The 21,212-nt window shown below is 38.1% G+C and overlaps 2 protein-coding genes across 3 annotated transcripts in view; both read right to left on the bottom strand.

The window, feature by feature from the left end:
• The window catches only part of LOC136243885 (hydroxyproline dehydrogenase-like), a 10,984-nt gene extending 6,887 nt beyond the window's left edge, over window positions 1-4,097 (bottom strand). The window contains exons 1-11 of the mRNA XM_066035442.1: window positions 3,745-4,097; window positions 3,451-3,641; window positions 3,013-3,035; window positions 2,897-2,959; window positions 2,761-2,831; window positions 2,592-2,705; window positions 1,655-1,716; window positions 930-1,005; window positions 789-881; window positions 314-463; window positions 70-199 (exon numbers count right to left, since the gene is read on the bottom strand). Of these exons, the coding sequence (XP_065891514.1) occupies window positions 70-199; window positions 314-463; window positions 789-881; window positions 930-1,005; window positions 1,655-1,716; window positions 2,592-2,705; window positions 2,761-2,831; window positions 2,897-2,959; window positions 3,013-3,035; window positions 3,451-3,641; window positions 3,745-3,987 (1,216 nt within the window). The 5' untranslated portion in view covers window positions 3,988-4,097. The remainder of the gene's footprint in view (window positions 1-69; window positions 200-313; window positions 464-788; window positions 882-929; window positions 1,006-1,654; window positions 1,717-2,591; window positions 2,706-2,760; window positions 2,832-2,896; window positions 2,960-3,012; window positions 3,036-3,450; window positions 3,642-3,744) is intronic.
• A 286-nt stretch (window positions 4,098-4,383) lies between these two features.
• On the bottom strand, window positions 4,384-20,391 carry LOC136243886 (hydroxyproline dehydrogenase-like). Of its 2 annotated transcripts, none has more exons than XM_066035443.1 (14): window positions 19,958-20,391; window positions 19,083-19,276; window positions 15,328-15,350; window positions 15,212-15,274; window positions 15,089-15,159; window positions 12,294-12,386; window positions 12,170-12,234; window positions 11,310-11,385; window positions 11,164-11,256; window positions 10,822-10,971; window positions 10,626-10,755; window positions 6,258-6,390; window positions 6,105-6,193; window positions 4,384-4,607 (listed from the first exon to the last, which is right to left on the bottom strand). In XM_066035443.1, exons 1-14 carry the CDS (start codon window positions 20,171-20,173, stop codon window positions 4,429-4,431), a joined length of 1,575 nt encoding a protein of 524 aa, XP_065891515.1. In that variant the 5' UTR covers window positions 20,174-20,391; the 3' UTR covers window positions 4,384-4,428. The 2 variants fall into 2 exon arrangements, with proteins under 2 accessions (XP_065891515.1, XP_065891516.1); XM_066035444.1 differs by having other exon boundaries at window positions 15,212-15,265.
• Window positions 20,392-21,212: the final 821 nt, after the last annotated feature.

Here is a 21,212-nt window from a genome sequence, read left to right as displayed (position 1 = left end):
CCCCTTGGCTATGCTGCCTTGTGCGTGCACACACACATGCACACACAAACACACAATCACACCACACACCTTCACATCCATGCTCTATGGCCAGCCTCTTCTCCTCATCCATATATGCTCCCCTCACCAACTTCACTGCATAGATACAATTATTCCTCTTAGTGCTCAAGTGACTTAACAACATTGTCTGGTGTGAACTCTACAGTGAGACACCAGAGATATGAACACATTGCCACACCACCCAAACCACAACGCATCATGAACTATTGCAAGTGCAATTTTCACATACATACATGATACTGATAACAGTCACCTTAAGGTAGCTCTGTAAAGTATCATACACTACTGGCTTCTCCTTGTTATACCACTTCATCATACAGTGTACCATGAAGCTCCTGATGGCCGGCTGGTAGTAGGTCTGCTCAGCGTCCATCAGCACCCTGACATCTTTTGCGACTGCGTGCTGGACAAAACACCACAACTTAAACAATGCAACTACGCACTTGATATACACATATCAATTGTTATGTGCACACATACACACACTACAAATGCACACGTGTGAGTATTTCCCAGAATTTAGAGTAGTTGTCCTATACTGAGGGGGAGGGGTTGTTGATCTGGGTGTCAGTCTGGGGGACATACCATAGGGAATTACCATCATGAGATTGAATCTGGAGATAATATTTATCCAAGTTTGATGGAACTAAAGGCTAGTGTAAAAAAAACATTTCCAACAAATGGCCTGTTTGACTCTCCTTCCTTCCCATAAGAGCCTGCTTTCTTACCTCTCCGATGTCATTTAATCTTTTCATGATAAGCTCCACTTGTTGTTGCTCCTGGTCAGTTAGAGGATCAGGTCTCTTCACTCCAGGTAGTGCCTGGATTATGGACAAGTTCACATCAGTTACACAAGAGGCTAGACCTACTTCATCCAGCAGTAGCTGGAGCTGATCCAGGTTGGCCACAGTGAAATGGTTCTGCCAGTCAACAAGGTCAACACTTCTGCAACGATGATATGCACTTCTGAGATATTTTACCAGCAACAACAATACATAATTTAGGGTATGTACTACTGATGAAATGGGGTCTGTTAAATATATAATGCCATAATCGATTTTGAAAATAAAAGCTTAAAAAGATTGATCGAGTAGTGGTCAAGTTTAAACAGTTGCCACGTCAATTTTTTGAATTAAGGTACATGACATTTAATCACGCAAATACTTGGTCCAGTAGTCACTCAGCCCATCAAACATCCTATGGTAAAGTGGATTAGTTTCTGCTTTTGAATATGTTTCAAAAATAAATTCCCAAGTACTGTTGTTCTGCAAAAATGAATTCCCGCAAATAAAATAAAACCTGATCCAATTTACTTAACTGTTAGTGAGCTAAACAAACATCATAATTTTAAGTCAGTAGCTAGTACTGATACAGAACAGCCATCATCAGGACTGATGATGTCTAGCGGAACATCTATCAGGTTGCTGATGAAAATTTACCACACTTAATTCCCACTGTCTTCTCTTGGGACTTGAATTACCACGCCAGAAGTCAGTTTGTGCAAGTTAGCATGTTTTCTCATAGTTTAGCCCCACCCCCCACTAACAGCACATCAACAACACTTTGCATGTTAAGATATGAGTAGTGCACATACCCTTTAGACCGGCAGTCAGCTAATTTGGTGACAGTTTCACGTAATCTCTGGGACTTGAATGGCTAGAGAGAAAATACAGTGAGTCAATACTATGATAAGTTTTAATAAATCCACACCATACCATGATTAATTTTACATACAGAGATGACCTCATTCATAAGGTTGCTAGGTTACCAAGCACTTCTACACTAAGCCAGAACCACTTAGATGCTAATGGAATGAGTTAAAAGCTTTTGATGGTTATACTGCTTTGTCAACAATCACCTCAATTAACTAAGTCTGGTTTTCACCTGACACAAGAAATCAAAATCATCCTGCTTATAATTACATGGGCATCTACAATACTCTGAACAGAAATAATTCTCAACACTTAATAAATTTGTGTGATAAGTATTAGAGCTGGCACATTTTCTATATCATTACCACTTGAATAAATATCATGATATACATACTAGTTACCTTATGGTTAGAATTGGTACTGCAAAATTAAAGCACTAATTATATTTACTAGAGAACAGAAATACTTTTTGAATATAATTTGCTTAGTATTTCATCAAAGAATTTTGCATACATACCATGTAAATATTTGGGATTACAGTATAAATTACTTAAATAAGATTATTACAATTTGACAGAAGCAAATATTGTGATATACGATAATACAATAGCACTACTAGTTTTCCCAGACACACTTAATGTAGCGGGTGTAATAATTAACAACTACCATAGCCTGAGTTTGTTACTACCTACAATGTCACTATAGGCCACCTGCAACATTAATTGTACAACCTGAAAATATAGTTAACCACTTGTTCTGTTGTTCATTGCAGGTTTCTGGTGTACTGTATACAACTGTATAGCCATTCGCACAATGAGGTAACAACAAATGAGGAAAGTAACCAGCACACCATAACAAAGCGACACAAGACATACGTACCATGTTAGGGGATGAGATGTGTCTGTTGAGGATATGATGATCATTAGATGTTGAGGTAGTGGAGTATGATTTGAACACTTCATCAGAATAGTTCAGTAGTGTAGTGAGACGTCTCTGTAGTGATAGAGCATGTATGAAATTCACAATCATCCAGTGATGAAGTACTTACCAGTACATCAGTATCAACCATGGAAGTTAACTTGCATGCTACAAATGGTGGTTTATCTTTAGTATATTGAGCTGTTGTACAGTACAACAATAAATAGTGACATGTGTTATATTTGCACAAGCACACACGCACAAACCTGCATAATCTATTGATTTGAGATAATTAGCATATACTTTATACCACTTTGCAGTATTAGCCACTAAAGTATTATAAATGCAACCAAGTATACATCACACCACACTTATACCATACCTCTTCGCTCTTCCAAACTCATCCTAAAACACACACACACAAAAACACATAAACAAGTACACCTCAAACAAATGCTGTTTTATTTATCCAACACGCATGTACATACACACACACGTGTAACAATGGTATACTTTTGTAATGTGCTATAAAGGCAAAGCTTAAAGGAAGAGTGGTGATAATAAGTATTATATACACCACCTATATACACAGATGACATAAAACCTGATCATCCTGTAATGCGGCATATCATATGACCCAGTCACCATACTGGTAAGGCCTGATTACTACTGGATAATATCTCAATAAAATCACATGGCAACAACTTGGTGTTATAGAATGTACTACGTACATGCTGACTGAAAGCATTAACAGGCCAAGCATAAAAGTGCAGGAGTTTGTTTCATAGTTTGACACAAGTGGGGGTACATATTAACATACGTTGCAAGGTCATCCTCCATTAGTTCTGAGTTGTAGCCAAACATGGTACCCATTTGTCGTTGTGTCAGAGCTTCTGCCTTCTGTCTCAGTCCATCTTCACTAGCGTCCCCACAGAAGTGACCAAATACAGTAGCCTTGAGTAATGACTCTGTCAACGACTGACCAACAACTCTCTCCGTGAATTTCAATGCCTAATAGACAGGAGAGACATGTACAGCTAAGGCGATGACGAGGGTGATTAAGTATAAAACTTTGAGGGAAAAATCATTAAAGGGATCGGACTCATCAACTTACTTTAATACTGTTTTCAACCAAGTAGTTACTTCTGAACAAGTTGTATAGAATCCATCCTCGAATTAGGTCGTACGTGGGTACCCCTGGATACAAACCAACGCGTTCTTTCCGCCCATTCGCTGAGTTTGTCGTGGCGAGAGCTGAATTCGAAGTGTACCTTGAAATCTTGCTAATAATTCTGCGTTGTTGCTGAAGTAAAGTAGGACTAGAGGCCAATATTGTCCGTCCCAGAATCCGATTCATCTTCAACTACACACACTCCATATATTAACTTTATTCTTTCACTTTCAAGGTGGGTCAAGGGTACGGCATTTTTGCGTCATCCATGATTTATATTAGTGTGGCTATGTAAGCTGTTAGTTCACAGGTTATGTTAACAACATTCTTGTGGTTCTACAACAACCTCGACAACAACTTATCAAAGTGTTAGTTAACATGGTTATGATAAGTTCATTGTGACTTCTTGTGTTGGACTAGTGTTTGATGTCTTTGAACTAATTAGTGGCCAGACCGTATGAGGTAGATATATACTACAGGCAGGTTTACAACCAATATGTATCACTGGCGGCTGCCTTTGATCTGCCCACGCACCATACTACAACTAAACTTGCAGTATCGCTGCTGCTACTCAGTCTACACTCTGTTAGCTTGGAATAAAGTATATTGCAGCAACTATACAACACATCACACAATTCCAAATGATGATAAAATTCTTTGTCTCATTTCTTTTCTAAGTAGTTTTCGTTCCTCATCAGCCCTCATCATTGCTCCACGATTCTCCAGGCCCCTTCTGATCAAGTAAGGCATCACCCCTTTGATCTGGCCATAGTGGAGAAACTTGTAGGCCAAATATCCATCATGACCTATCAATTACAACATCAATTACAACAGTTACTTTATATATACAAAGTTCAGTTTAAGGAGCATAGATTATGTAACAATCTCATCCTGTCCCTTCAATCTCTAGGGTAATGGCCAATCAAATAACAACAAAGGCCTTACCTATTTGACAGTTGTTGCTCGGATCTTGCTTTAAAAATGGGTTGTGAGTTGGAATTTAAAAAGAGAAAGTATATTTATCTGCAAATAACTTATAACTTCTAGTGTAATTCATTTTTATGCAAAAGGTTTTCATTCACATATGACTGCTCTATTAGAGTATCTTGATCTTATGCAGCTACTATATGTACATGGTAAAAATAATGTCAATTGTTTAGCCGCGGCCCATGAAAAGAATTTTTAAGTGTCAGGATAAATTTTCTGACAAACATGTAGTTGACTGGACACACCAATACACTGTACCAGGAGCTTGCTTATAAGCGCCAAAGCTTCTGACTGTACTGATAGACACGGATGCAGTAAGTTGCATTGCCGAGTAGCCTGAGTGTTTGTATGGGGTTCAGTACAGCAGTGGGGGGTTGGCATTGTGGTCCCTCCTTTGTTTGCAAGAATGTAGCATCTCCTAGCAACCTATATAGTAGTAAACAGTAGGCTTCCTCTTACAGTTTGAAAGGGCATAATGTCCTGCCAAATCCAATTGTGTATCGTTGATTCACAGAAAAACATATTTTAAACATTGTAACTCACCAGCTCTGGCAGCTATTTGGTGGCTTCTTGTAGAGTTCCCATTATTTTAGATAGGTTTTCACCAATGTTGCTGTATCAGGAGTCCTCAAAAAAGGGGCAGAGGGTGGGGATTGGGCAAGAAATAGACTACAAACTGGACGAGGATGGTAATTGAAGGCACTAGACTAAAAACACCTGTCAGAGGCAGAAACTAGGCTTAAATTTCACAAAACAGACATATATCACATATTTAATTCCCTACGCGTCTGTCCGAAGTGTTTGAATCCTTTCAGTATGTCCCTGGTGTTCACAGACCTGTACAGATATCTGGCAGGGTTATATAGGACACCAGAAAACCATCTGACCCAACAAGTTGATAATGTGGCCTGATAGTACAGCAACTTCATGCTGGTGTTATCTCAGTTTTGGCCCTAGCACCCATATGGTTGATTTTGCTAAATCCAGTCACAATTATGGTCAGAAAATGAGCAATCTGTCCGCTGTCTGACTGTTATCATAAGCTAAGGCTTAGCCACATTCTTTGGTTGAAATCCAGTGCTGGTAGTAAGCCATGCACACAGTTAATGCTTGGCTGAAAACTTTGGCTAGTAGCTTACCAATGTAAAAAAAATTCATGTAAAAATGATTGCTCTTGATCAACTGACTAATTTTTCTTCTATTCTTACTTTAAGTTTGTACAAGATTGGATCTGAGCAACAGCTTTTCAAATATGTATGGCCAAAACTACACTCCTTGAAACATTGTGTGTGAACTGAACAACAATTATAACACACCCAGTGGCAAGCTAATATAGTCAGCCATTCCCATCAGTTGTCCAAACACCACCCGACCACTTTGAGGAGAAACGTTGAGAGCAGCCATCCTGTTAAGAAAAATAGAAATAGCTACTTACTAGTCACATGATAGATGTTTACAAGGTTTCTTACTTTTCTTTGGCTGCATGTACAGTTTCACTATTGTGAGAGGCTACACACAAGAATGTGTTATCTAGTGACATGAGGTGTTCCATGTTCTCATGGTAACTAGTATCAGTCTCTGCTTTACTGTTATGTATTGGATCTGTATGATGAAATGAAATAACATGAATTATAAAAATCAAAAAAAAACAGATTGTATACCATAACATCACAATAACACCTTTGTGCAAATAATTTTTGTGATGTTTGTTTTTAATTGCATAGTAAAGTTAGTATATATGATCGAGGTAAGAAACGACAATAAACTCTGTAGCAACTGATGAATTTCCAGAGGCAGAGGAAGCAACTTTTGTAGGGGCAGTGAGAATGGAGTGGTGTAGCTAGATTTTTCCAGGGAATGCAATATCTTGGTGTGCAAAACACACTAGCATGCAAAGCAATATCAACCTAGAGGGTCTTCAGGGGCGTAGCCGGGATTTTTTAAAAGGGGGTTTGGATTTACAAAGTGGAATGTCTTAAGGGGAAGGCCTGGGTGCCACGGTGCTTCCCCTAGACGTTGTTTGGACGAAAATAATGCATACACAAAATGTACCCTTAGGCAGTAATATAAAAAGGTGCTGTTTGTGCATCTCACTAGCTAAAACCTACACACTGCTGTTTATGCAGCTTATAGAAACTATAAACCTATTGTAAAACTAATTAATCTTCACTTCCAGACAGCATACTGACAACCAACTTCAATTTCCTAGGCAATCCTAGCACACGGAAGCCCTCCACACTCGAGTCCCTTAATTAGCAATACTTCTTTCCAGCTATACTTATTCTCGGCCGGTCCTCCTGTTGATGGTCACTTCAGACGGCTTGGCTTGTACTCCAATATGTTCGAGACATCACGTGCCCACAGCATGTAACAAATAAACAAACCATTCATCAAGTAAATAATACATCAACAATTCACAGTTTGTGCTAACCATACACATGTATAGCACGACCACCCAAGTTTAGCAGCTGCTACCTTGTAATATGTCTCAACAAACCATCGAACAGTCCTTCGCCATTTCACTCGCGCCATTTCAACCATGCATCACGTGCACAATCGATCACGTGATACAACAGAATGCTTTGCAATGGTTCAGCATTAATGTGATGTGACCTTCTAGAGTAGTACAGAAGAGTGCCAGTGGGCAAGTAGCTACCGGAGAGCTCCAAGGCTGTAAGATTTGGTGTGATTTTTAATTTTTTTAAAAATTCTGCCTCTGAAAGGGGGATTCGTCCGAACCATCCGAACCCCCCTGCCTACGCCCTTGGTCTTGGGGGTATCCCCCAAGGAAATTACTTGAAATTGAATCTGAGGAGTTCCAATCAGCTTCAGGTCTTTAAACTGTTGATAATTTGTGATAAAGGTGAACCCCAGTTGACCCATATAAGGGTCTGAGAGTATGCACCCTCTCTTCACAAAAGTTTTGAAAATCAGACTCTCTCAAAAATCAAATCTGAGAGTGATTTCAGCTATTACAAAAAAATATTTGTTTGACAGTTGTGTTAAGGTAACTGCTCTATTAGAGTATGTTTATCTTGGTGATTCACTATAGCACAAGCAGGTAGTTACATTAGGTGCAGCACAATTATTGTTAATGTTCAATGACAACTAGAGATATTTTAAAGGGGCTAAGCCCCTCCATAATCTCTTTGACAAGGGACACAGCCCTCTTGTCACTCCTTCTCTGCCATCCCAGAGTCATACCACATAATTGTTGTGATTGAAGTTTCCTCAGAAAATATTCACTCATGAAATACTAGCTAGCTATAGTTATTCAGTATACACTATTACAGGCTGTTGGTACAAAATTTCGTACCCTCAAAGTTTAGTAAGATCAATCATTCATGAAAAAATTTTATCCCTCCCCTAAAAAATTTTAAAAATATTATAGTATGCTGACTAATAAATTGAAAGCTATTATTATTGCCATTAAATCAGGTCTGGTGCTTTTCAATGACATAGTGAGACTCCAGTCTATGTAAACCTTCTTTGTTATGAAATGTAAAAACAAACTATTTCTACTACTCTTGCATGCTCCACTACTCTTGCATGCTCCAGAATACCTTTATTCCAGTTCTAGATATGTTGGCATGCATTTTTTCAGAGTCTATTTTCTCAACTGAAGTTTCAGCCCTATAACAGTTATACTGGAAGGTAGAGTACTACAAAAAGATTGGTGATATAAATGGCCATACAGGTAGCAGGGTCCAGTTTTGCGGAGATCACTTTTCAGCTAATAGAATTTTGTTATGTACTCATATCTTACGAGTATACTGATATGAACTAAGGATTCCTCTTTGGTTAACACAATAACTTTTCCTTCAGACCAAGTAGTCAAACATTAATAATAATTCTACCCATTGTATTATCCTTTACACAAAAATGCTAAACATCTTCGAAACCAATATAACCCCACATGTTCATGCAAGCATACAATTCCATTACTCGTGCGCTGCATGCATTGACCGGATTCCTTATTCATTGTGACTCTTTGGCTTCCATGAATCTTGCTCTGTGGTGTGCCTATCAAATTTCAGTGTCCTGCATGATCATGAGAGGTTTCTCACAGCTGTCATTCTGTGTTTGTGCCTCAATGATTTTATTAAATAAATGTTGCCATAATACATATAATCATTTTATCAGAGCATTCCAGGAACCTCTCTATTCTTACAGACACCCTAAAGTATCTTTTTAGTAAGGTGTCCTGATTTCAGGGGTCTAAATGTATGTACTGTTATATATCATTCCTCGACTATAATGTGTGAACATGTCAAGGTCACCAAATGTTGTATCACGTTATTGTTGTACATGCCAAAGTCTGTGCTCATATATTCTTATTCTTACTCTCTTTACCAGTTTGGCACTGGAGGGCGTACACAGAAGGCAGAGCCTGTACGAGGTGTTTACCCATAGCCAAGGAGCCTAAGTGAAAATCTTTGAGCTAAATATCCTAAAGTGAAACGAGACAAATACCTAGAAGGGCTGAAAAAAAGCCAACCCCATCGTGACTTGATCCGCAGGCCACCCAGATTCTGGCCAAGCGCCACACTCGGAGCCAACCTCATGATCAGTGCCTGTTCTGGTATTAATTCGAAATGACTATGTTTTTGACCGGATCTGCGATAACCCGGCACAATGGAGCAAACCTAAATTTATGGTATAAACCATTGCTTGTGTATTTTTTTTCATTGTGAAGAAAAGGTCTAAAGGTAAAATCTTGTTTATCATCTTATTCGCCTACTCAAGAGGAGTCCGAAAATATTCATTTCATTCCAGTATACCAATGGATACGTGAGTTATGGGCATTTGATTATGTCAATAGTATGCAATTGATCTTTCTTCAGTGATTTTGACTCTGTATGTAGTGAAGAAAGGTAAGGAAAACCTACCCAGCAATGCAATCATGGCAAACACCATGGTGCCAGTTGCAACTCTGTATATCATTGTGTTCATAAGTTTCAACTGTTTTTGTAAGTGCCTGTAATTTATTTTCCCTATACTTGCTGTACAAATCGATCTTGCTGTTGTTGCTACTTTGTAAGTGCTGTAACTCCTAAAAGTTATTGGCATATGAGGCTGAAACTTCACCAGAGCATACATTTGGCTTTGTAGATTATAAATATTCAACAATCAAAAAAATTTTTTTTAAAGTGCTATTATGCCGGGTTTTGCAGATCCAGTCACACTAAAAATTTCTGTGATCAACCCTTCAAAGTGAATGGCTATAAACCTTGAAGCAATATATTTTATATAGCTATATATATACAGTGGAATTAATCAGTCACTTTTGTATAACAGCCATGGTCACAAGGTCCCAAATATTTTGCCATACAAAATGTATGCATTGTGGTCTGCATTAAGTGGTCACCTGTCTAACGTGTATAATGGCCAGTCAAGAATTCACCTATGAATCACTGTATGCATAACTTCAACTCTCATATATATATATATAGTGGTCGCTTGTTCAGCTAATAATTTTAAAATAAACTCACTTCCTGTCTTTCAATGAATACTATATAATCTGTTTGGCTTCATTGTTTAAAAGTATTCAGTGGCCATTGTAGCAACATTCACAACAATGCTCAACAAGCTCACCTTGCCATTTCTGTACTGACAATTGTTATTTGTTAGCAAAGCGTATTACTACGGTTGACACAAGCCTCTTAATCATAATTACCTAATTATAGCGGTCATAACCGCTAAAACCCTGCTGATCACCTTATGCACGTTTTTCTCTATAACAGCCACCTGTATATAAAGGCCAACACTTCCTGGTCTGAAGGTGACCAATATATATAGGTTCCACTACAGTTTTTGCTGATGCTTAAAGTACATACCTTCATATCCATGTTCCTTGGCCAGCCTCTTCTCCTCATCCATATATGCTCCCCTCACCAACTTCACTGCATAGATACAATTATTCCTCTTAGTGCTCAAGTGACTTAACAACATTGTCTGGTGTGAACTCTATACACACAAACACACAAATTAAGACCAAACGTTCACAGGTGGTACTCTATGAGAGTTTCATACCTTAAGATAACTCTGGACTGTATCATAAAAGGTTGGTTGCTCCTTATTGAAGTTCTTCATTAGATAATGTACAGTGAGACTACTAATGGCTGGTTGGTAGTAGGTCTGTTCTGCATCCACCAATACTCTGACATTCTTTGTTGCTGCTCTCTACACAATTGAAGCTTACAATTACTTCTTGTAAATTTTATAAATTGTGAGTTCAGTAAACTAAATATGACAGTTTGTTCAACTGATACTGCTGTAAGTTCAAATCATTCTTTAAATATCACTGTATGTATGCACTATTAATATTTCATGAAGTCCAGTGTGTATTTTTAGGGAGGTCATGGCAATACTTACTTCTCCCATATCACTTAATCTTTTTAAAAGGACCTTCACTTGTTGGTGCTCTTGGTGGGAAAGAGGAGCTGGTCTTTCTACTCCAGGTAATGTCTGCACATTGAGTATTACATGATATACATATAACATGATTCAAACAACTATACTTCTTCCAATAGTAAGTGAAGTTGATTCAGGTTGTCTACACTGAAGTGGTTACGCCAGTCAACAAGATCAATATTACTGCAAAAAATATAGACAGGATATACCCAAGCAATATACTTATCATGCTATAATAGAAATCCACATTTTAAAGAGGAATATGCACTGTAAAAAATGAGTAGTAAGTACTGTGGTAAATAGTGAACGTCACTGATGATAGTAAGCATTTGTGGCGACATTCACTATTTGCCACAGAATCCATTACTCATTTTACAGTGCATGTGTGCGTACATATAGAGAGAGAAGTTGACCAAGGACTTAGTGTCATTCAGTGGTAAAACACATCACATAAAATTTTAAAACAAAGAACCAATTACAAATGGTAACTGCACAATGCATGTATATAAAATTTTGGATAAACTCCATTACTATTCATAACAAGTCAGTGTGGTAATTTGTTTTAAATTTTGCAATAAAATTTTAGGGGTAATAATAATTTTTCAGTATTTGTGTAAACAATCCAATTAGAAGAAAATCTTGGCTTTTGCACATGGAATTTATTTTACGCATACAGCAACAAACAAACAGGCTATTTATGGTATCTGTTATTATTACACTAGTAGTTTAGCCTTGAACCTTGCCTGAGTTGCCCACTGAATAAACTTTGAGTCATGGTTTTAACGCAGTCTTTGTGAACAAGGTTGTTATACAGGCTATTAAAACACTACATTTAAAAATCATTCCAACACTTCTGGTAATAAGGCCCTGCACAGAAACATGTCTGATTACACTGTTGCATTTGCACACTTCAGCATGCTTGAATGAAAACTTCGGCAAGCCCGGCATATCTGCCTTAACAACTTACCCATTTGAGGTACTCTTATCAGCAAGCTCTGTCAAAGTTTTTTGCAACATTTGTGACTTGAATGACTGGTAGAGAAAAATGATAGTGGCAGCAAGTGATGTATTAATACTAGAGGAGATGTTACCATGTTAGAGGATGAGATGTCATTAGATGATGAGGTAGTGGAGTATGATTTGAACACTTCATCAGAATAGTTCAGTAGCGTAGTGAGACGTCTCTGTGGATAGCATCACACAACCATACACACACTACACACACACAAACACACACACACACACATCACTATGTGTATACATCACTATGTGTATACATCACTATGTGTATACACATCGAAAACATTCATGGAGTACCAAACAGTACGGTAGTACCGTTTAAGTAGGGATTGCCTTGAAAATTTTGCGCGCCGCCCAGAACTCTGTCTTTAAATATCATCCTAGAGACATTTTACGTAACGAAAATCACCTTTATGAAATACATGGTACTAGTCCATATAATATATAAAACAGCAGTAAATATAACAAAACACTTACAGGTGGCCGGATATAGAATTTTACTCAAATTTTAGTCTCACTCTCTCACAGCCACCATTTTACACCACAATAACAAACTCACCAGTGGGATGTGCCTTTTGGGGTCCTGACAAGTGTAGACTCTCTGTGCCTTGTCTTTTCTTTTATCTTCAATCAGGCTGCTTGTCTTCTTCTTTATCCAACGAAACCATATCCAGGTGTTAATTTTCCGTATCAACACATTCTTTCAACAACATAAATGTCACAGAATTATTTCAGAGCTGGATTTCAGAAGCGCTTCAGTCCTGGCGTTACTATAAGACTTAGATATGTGCAAGCATAGTGCAAGTTCACAAATGGGATCCCGTTCGTGATAGGTTCGTGACCACGTCCTTCAATTAAAGATCTAGGTAGACTAATAGCGATAGAATATGGAGACCACACCTCTTAACAATCTAGCTGTTTACTTAACAGTAAACAAAATGACCTCACCCCTTATTGGTCTAGCTAGCTGCACACTCCTTGGCTGACTTGAGATATACTCTAATACAACAGTCATGTGTGATATTCTAATAGAACAGTCCAGGGGCGGATCTAGGATTTATAAAAGGGGGGGGCTAACTCAAGGTACTAATCTTTTGGGTAGAGATGTGTGAAGCACACTTCCCAGCATGCAAAGCATGCTGGAACTAGGGGGGTCTGGGGGCATGCCCCCCCAGGAAAATTTTTGAAAATAGATGCTAAAATACTGCAATTTGGAGACATTTCCACATAAAATTCATAATATTTTCTGCCTGTAGATATTTTATATACTGCCTATTAGATTGTAGGTATGGCTCTCTGAAGCATTTTGCTAATGGAAAAGTTTGGGTAGGTTAGAGACAACCAAGTACATGATGCTCCCCTCTCACAATTGTACAACACTAAATAGGTGAATGTTAGAATAACAATGTTGAAAGTGGAAAATTTTGAAACTTGAATAATACAAGATTGAATCTGAGAGCATTTTCAATGGAAATTGTGTACCTGAATTAAGTATTGCCATACATACATACAAACTGCACAAGTAGATGAATGAAGCACTTTAAACAGACCAATGCACTTCATTGTATGCATAGGTGCAGGTAGATTTGGAAAAATTCCATAACAGAACTAACTACATGTTTCCAGTGAATGTTCTATTAGAGTAGTTAGCTGACTGCTCTATTAGAGTATCTCAATCTTGTACACCTCCAATGCTGATCCGAGTCCTTGTTGCATAAACTTTAGCATAAATCCACTGATAATACCTTGGAAAGATGTTTATAAGGTGGTTTTATGAGTATTTGTATTATTAGTGATCATATAATTATGCTAAGACAAAATTTCATTATAATACTAAGCATATTGATCAAGTAAAGCCTAAATATGAAGGGGGGGCTTCAGCCCCCAAAGCCCCCCCCCCTGGATCTGCCCCTGCAGTCACAAGTTACATTGCAGCTAGCTGTGCTACAACAAAAACTAAACAAATAAAATTTTAAAAAGCTAAAAATGAAGTAGGGATCTATGCAACAAAAAGTAGTGAAACAAGAGATGAATGATGGTATCAGAGGTGTACCGATAATTGGATTGGCTAAAATATCGGTCACCGATATGGCATTTTTTACCAATATCAGTATCAGTAAAGAATAGTAGGAGGACCAATATCGCTACCGATATTTATACAGCAGCAATAGTTTGTACATAAACGGATTGTATATAGGTTTTCTATTAATTTCTACGTTATGCATGTGGCTGTTTAGTGGTAGTGGCTTATTGTTCACTCTGCAACAAGTGCTACACTATGACAAGCCATATAAATACACATGAAAGCTTATCAGTCTTTAAAAATGAAGCAGTTATATAGTACCTTTAAAGAGTCACAGGATAACCAAGGGAACTTGCTGTACCAGCCTTCGCACAAGTCATTAAAATGCAGAAATATCCGTTTAAGGCTTCATGGGAGTATACATAAAAATGTTTTTGGGTGCCTAATTGTCTGGAATGACCCAAGCCACTATCACCACAGGCATGGAGTGAGCAATGAATATAATTATGCAAATGTTGTTGTACAGTAGGTAATTTACACTTTTGCATAGATTATCTATGACTTGTTTGTAATGCAAATATCAGATCGACTATCAGTTATCGGCTTCTTTTAGTGGTGTTAATATCGGATATCGGTACAAGCCAAAAGCCCATATTGGTACACCTCTAGATGGCATAATGTGCCAAAGTAGGGACTTTCCCACTGAGCTATGCTGTAATACCATCATTCATATCTTGTTTCACTACTTTTTGTTGCATAGATCCCTACTTCATTTTTAAATTTACATTTTAAAGAAATACTATGACACAAACAAACATCACACATACAGACAAAATCACCTACCAAAATTTTGCTATCAACTAGAGATGTCAGTTTGATAGCTATGACTTGTGGCCTTCCTTTAACATACTTAGCTATAGCAGACTACACACTTAACAAGCATAACCTGTAGTTAATAAGGCTTACCAGCATGATCAATTGACATTAAACAGTGGCCAAACTGTTTCTCATACTTTGTTTCTAATATTTCTGCATTAAATAATATTAATGAAGCTATATCACACCCTCTGGTATGTGCATACCTCTTTGGACATCTAGGTCCAACCTGAAATAAAACAACTCAATAATGCTTTGTGTTGTTTGAACACATATGAGGGTGGTTATATACAGCAGTAATACATGTTAGCTGCAATGCTGATATATGTAACTGTCCTATAGTATTTTAAATTTGTATAATTTGGACTAGTCCCACCATTTGAGAGTAGCTGTGATCAATTCATATTGAACATGATGGCTAGCATCAGACATTCCGATAATTTTTTGGGACTTATAACTTCCACTGTGGTTCATTCCAGGCTAGAGTAGGAAATGTGTGGTGAAGCCATGTTAGTATTGTTTTGTTAGCACTTAGGTGGTTTATTGTTATTACAGCTTTACAGTGACCAGTACTGAAGGTCTACAGCAACTATTGGTTGTAATGTTTTCGTTCATTGGTTGTAACAAGAACTCATAATAAAAATATATAGTACCATTCAATTTAATGTCTAAATTACTATCTTGTTTACTGTGTAACTATACAGCAGGTTAAATTGTGTACGGTACTGCCCAAGCACAACGTCATACTCACTTGCATGCACAACTTTGCTTGAGATTTTTAAAAATTGCTAATTAAGGGATGTGGCAACTGTTTCACTTGCAAAACAGTTGCCACGTCCCTTAATTAGCGATTTTTAAAATCTTGAGCAAGATTGTGCATGCGAGTGAGTGCGGCGGTTACACTTGGGCAGTTCCATATATCTGTCACTATTTTTGTATCCCTCACTGTTTTCTATTATGAACGCTTAGTTGTAATAATTATTTGGTCTACATTTTGACTGCTTTCATCCCCATAACAGATATACATAGCTACTGTTCAAGCAAGCAGTCAGTGAAGCAGTGGCGTAACTACACCTGGGCCTACCCGGGCCTGGGCCCTAGTTAACTTGACTTGTGCCCTGGTAAATGTTTTTCACCATCAGTGTTGAATAACCACAAAACATTAATGATTGTAAAGAATACCTACGCTACGCTGATCCACGTAAAATCAAGCTTTTCTTTGCAGAGAAGCGGCGATCTTGAATTGGTTTCGATTGTGGTATTCCCAATGTAAGGCACTTAATAGAAAGATTACTTGACTACCAACTGCAGCATCGTGACAAGGACTGAATGAATGTTTCATGGTGTGGTGAATAGCGTCCATACAAGATTAAGTCAATTTCAAAATTCAGATGTGGACAGACGCGAGCAAGTTTTGAGACATGCACCCCATATGGCTGTGTGATGCCTCGGTAGATGATAGCTAGCTACTGACTAGTCCAAACGTATGGAGCATAGGAAGCGGAAAGGGGGGGGGGCTAGGGGGCTAAAGGCCCCCCTCGGTCTGCTGAGGGGGGGGCTTGGCCCCCCCTCAGAATGATACCACGCCGAAGTTATCCTTCTTGGAGTGGGGCTGAAAACCACGATAAAGATCGAGATACTCTAATAGAGCAGTCACTCTAATAAAGCAGTCACAGCATTAGAGCAGTGTGTAGCGTCCGAGCTATGTAAGGATTTTTATGTAGTTTATCAGCTATTAATGCGTAGCTAGTGTTTTATCACAATGTGCTGATGTTTGGCAGATGTCATTTAATCCTTCAAAGACTGAATTTTTGAGAATTACCAATAAAATTAAACATGCTCAATCACCCTATTACCTATCTAATACCTTAATACGATCAGTAAGTCATACAAAATATCTGGGTGTCATTATCGACAAAAATCTTAAATGGACACAACGTGTTAACACGATCACTGCAAAAGCAAACTCAGTAAGAAGTCTTTTACAACGGAATCTAGCAAAGTGTCCTGCAACAGTTAAATGCTACTGCTAGAATACATTTGTTCGCCCCATTCTAGAATATGCCAGTACAGTGTGGTCCCCATACCATGAACATAACATCTATAAATTAGAAATGGTACAGAGAAGAGCAGCAAGGTTTGTGATGAATAACTATAATAGAACAGCTAGTGTGACAGAAATGTTGAACAGTTTACAATGGCACACATTGGAGAAGCGAAGAAATAATTTGAGAGCCTCACTAATGTATAAAATAATTAATGACATGGTAGATATTAATGTGCACCAACAGTTTAGACCAAGCAACACCACAACTAGAGGTCACCATCAAAGATTTCTGCAGTTGCCAACAAGGGTAGATGCTTATAAGAACTCCTTCTTTCCTTTTACAATAAAATTATGGAACCAACTAGATGATCATATTATCCAAGCTCCATCTCTTGATTTATTTAATAATTATATAAATTTGTAAATAAGTAGCTAACTACATATGTACGAATATACTCATGATTGAGTTTGTACATTAACAAATATATATATATATATATATATATATATATATATACAGTGAGATGGGCAGCTATTGTTGTCAGCTGGTTGCGGCCATTTTATTTTATTTATTTTGGTCTCACCATACCAAACCAGAGGCCCATCCCCCCCTCATATCAACTACTTCCTCCGCCCCTGGTATGGAGTACTTGTTTAGTCAATGTTTTCATTTATTCTATTTGTAGGTTGACTACTTTAGTCCACAGTTGTCACATGATCGTATAAGTGCCTGGTGCTTTAAATCCAAGTCTCGAGTGTTATACATTGCTGTATTGTATGTGTGAAGAAGACGATAGTAGTCAATGATTGTGTCTAGTGATATTAGCTATTTTACATGCAGTTAGTGTAGGTATAGCACATAGATAATGATGCACAACACATTTTAGATGTTATATTGATGTCCATCTGAAGATGGGCATGTGTATACTCATGTGGCTGAGTGGCTTGCCCACCCAGTGCCCGGGTGAAGTAAGAAGTCTAGATACGCCACTGCAGTGAAGCAAAAAGCTATGCCTGACTGGAAAATCAAGGCCATAAGGTTCTCAATACTAACTGGAAGAGTCGCATGCAGTTTGTCATTATTAATCTCAAGTTTTGCAATATTTGGTGTTCTCTTCTTAATTAGCTGTGGTATACCAATAAGACCTTTAACTATATAATGTGTACTGTGTATGGTAAGTGTGGATCACAATAGTTGCTATTGTTCTGGCAGTAACATTATAATACAAAATTTAAGGAATGGTTTTTAATGACAGGAAAGGTATGGCTATATTCATAGTTTTACTATCACTTCAGGTATGTCAGATACACTACTGAACCTGAATGGATCAATTTAGGCATTAAATTGAATGGTCCTAGGTGATCTTTTCTAGGAGGTGACATAGTCTGCGGCAAACCAACAAGACCTTTTCAAGAAGCTAACAATGCAATTTAAGCATGGTCTTTACACCCGACCCTTCACATAAAGTAAGGGTCTGGTGAACATAGCATACTCTAGTTGTGCAGCCAGTTGGAGAACAAAGAATCCTTTTAACTTTTTGATTTGTTTACATCATTAGGTCTAGCTATTCATATTAAGATGATGAAATGGCTTCTTCAAAGGATTTAAGGGTTTTACTAAAAGGCTTCTTTAAAAACATGATGCAATCAATAAACTACTTCCTTGTTCACTGTACCCATACTTTATGATGAGAATGGTCAGGTGCTGCCAAACTAGTTCCAATGCAGCAAACAGTGAAGTTTTGACTTCAAGAGGTTTGTCTGCTTACCTTAAATTAGACACACTATTACTACCACATAATTATAGACATAAAACATGTTGGGAATATATCACAAGACAAGTGTCATGCAGTCTATTAATTAGTCAGTGTGGTGACTGTTGTTAATTATATACCACAACAAAACATAACTCACAGAATGGTTTCACTGTCATCAAATGGTTCTGCTGTGTATGCCAACACAACCCCTACTTGGCGGTTAGCATAGGACTCCACTTTATCTCTCAACTCTTTGTTGGTATCTTTCCCTCCAAACTGACCAAACACACTTGCCTTGAGGATTACCTCAGTCAGTGACCATCCCAAGACTGACTCCAGCCCCTTTATTACCTGTAAATCCATCAAGATTCTTACTATGTGTATGTTCACACAATGTGGCAAGGTACAGCTAATTTTCTATCTTTAAGGGTAAGCTACGCCACACTGTTTCATGTAGTGCATGCATGTATATAGCCACTGTATATAGCTAGCCAGCCATATATAGGCAGGCATGCAATGTGCAAAAAAGGCAACATTTGCATTGCCGGTAAGGGAACTCGTGCTTCATTTTTTTTGCAAAGAGCTATGACATAGCTAAGATGATAAAAACTGTAACGTCACATCTTATTATGATTAAAATATAGCTAACTATGTAGCTCACGTATATTTATAACTATATCAGCTTTCATTGGTGAGGCCACTATTTGGTATTTTCTGTTTTTCATCAGAAAACTCCAAATATAGAGTGCGGGCAGGCAAGTCACTACCATTATCCATAGTGTACTTGCCACAATATAGCAGCTAGACTTGTTTTCACACCTCTATACTCTCCAAGGCCTGCATAACAGGCACTTAGCTAACTTAACATCATAATAGTTAGCTTGGCAACGTTACTGTAATCCGTAAATATACGAGTTCTCGAATCAGTTACCTAGTTTTTCGGTGTTGCATCATGCACATTGTCCTGACATTTGCTTCATCTTAGCACGGTAGTCATTTTGAACGAGCGATTATTATATTCTCTACTCTAACCTTTGCGCTGTTGTCAACCAGATAATCACTCCTGAATATGTTGTATACAACACTTGCTCGCAGTAACTCGGATAACGGCGCTCCGGGGTACATCTCTGCGACTGGTCTGGCAGGTACGACTCCGCTGTTATTAGACAAATTCTTGTGCTGACTCAAAGGTAACTGAGTACGGAGCGACGTCAGCCATGAGCAACGAATCGATGTGAGTTTGTTCATTTTAGTTGAGGGCTTTTAATCAGTTACTGAATAGCTAACACAATTGTCCAGTAGCTAGTGAGCATTGTCTCGGCTCAGTCCCACATAAATACTTGACCAACTATGTAACGGTTATACCATACCGACCATAGTTTAGTGTTACAGGCGTATCGAGAATTCCAGCACGAACCATTCCAGCAGGTAATTCTGGTTCATCAATCAGCTCGCCAAACCTGTTGTGTTGCTATGCAACTCCTAAATCTCGCGTGCCAGACGATTCGCGTGATGCTATTTGCCGCCCTCGCACAAATCGTAGACTATGTAACTCCTGAAGAGATTTACATTATAGCAGTCAACCACTCGGTCGTATCAGGTTTGCAACTCTTTAAACACTAAACAGCTAGTGCCTGAATTTAGTAGTTATAGCTACTTCGGCATAGCCGATACAGCTAAAGGGAATCGTGAAGTTATAACGAAATACCTATAGCAGGGGCGGATCCAGAGTTATGGAAAGGGGGGTCAAAATGAAACTGAGGCACTACATTGGCTGGATTGGTAAGTTGCCCACCTCACCAACTACGCATTTCAGTATAACTGATAAAGTACATAAAAATCCTTACATAGCTTGCTATACACACAGCTCTAATACTGTGATTGCTTTATTAGAGTGACTGCTCTATTAGAGTATCTCGATCTTGGTAGCTATACTAAAAATTTTTTGAGGGGGGGCAAGAGCCCCCACCAACATTGACCTCCACCAACAAATAACCCGGCTCCACCAAAAGCCGTATAGCTAATTATACCCAGTCGTATATTAGTATGGTAGTATTGTTATGCAATCTGGCAATGCTGCTGAGTGAAAGCATGTAGCTAGCTGGGTATTCAATGGAACAGTCAGTTACAATCAACTCAGTACTCTAATAGAGCACTCAACTGGTAGCTACATTAACTTGATGCTGAAACAATAAAGTGTGACAGTAATTTTGACATTTTGGTTAAATTAGCTATAGCAATGAAAACATCAATGTGTTTATATATACAAACAAGAGACCATTTCAAA

Source organism: Dysidea avara, chromosome 14 (assembly GCF_963678975.1).
Source record: "Dysidea avara chromosome 14, odDysAvar1.4, whole genome shotgun sequence".
NCBI lineage: Eukaryota > Metazoa > Porifera > Demospongiae > Dictyoceratida > Dysideidae > Dysidea > Dysidea avara.
This window is presented reverse-complemented; position numbering and strand designations above follow the sequence as displayed.

Excerpts from the sequence above, each read along its gene's own strand:
- LOC136243886 (XM_066035443.1), bottom strand. The coding sequence starts at position 20,173 with ATGAACAAACTCACATCGATTCGTTGCTCATGGCTGACGTCGCTCCGT. Across the intron at positions 19,277-19,957 it reads TGGTTGACAACAGCGCAAAG|GTAATAAAGGGGCTGGAGTC; the intron begins GTTAGAGTAGAG and ends ATGGATTTACAG. Across the intron at positions 15,160-15,211 it reads AATGTCAATTGATCATGCTG|CTAAGTATGTTAAAGGAAGG; the intron begins GTAAGCCTTATT and ends AGTCTGCTATAG.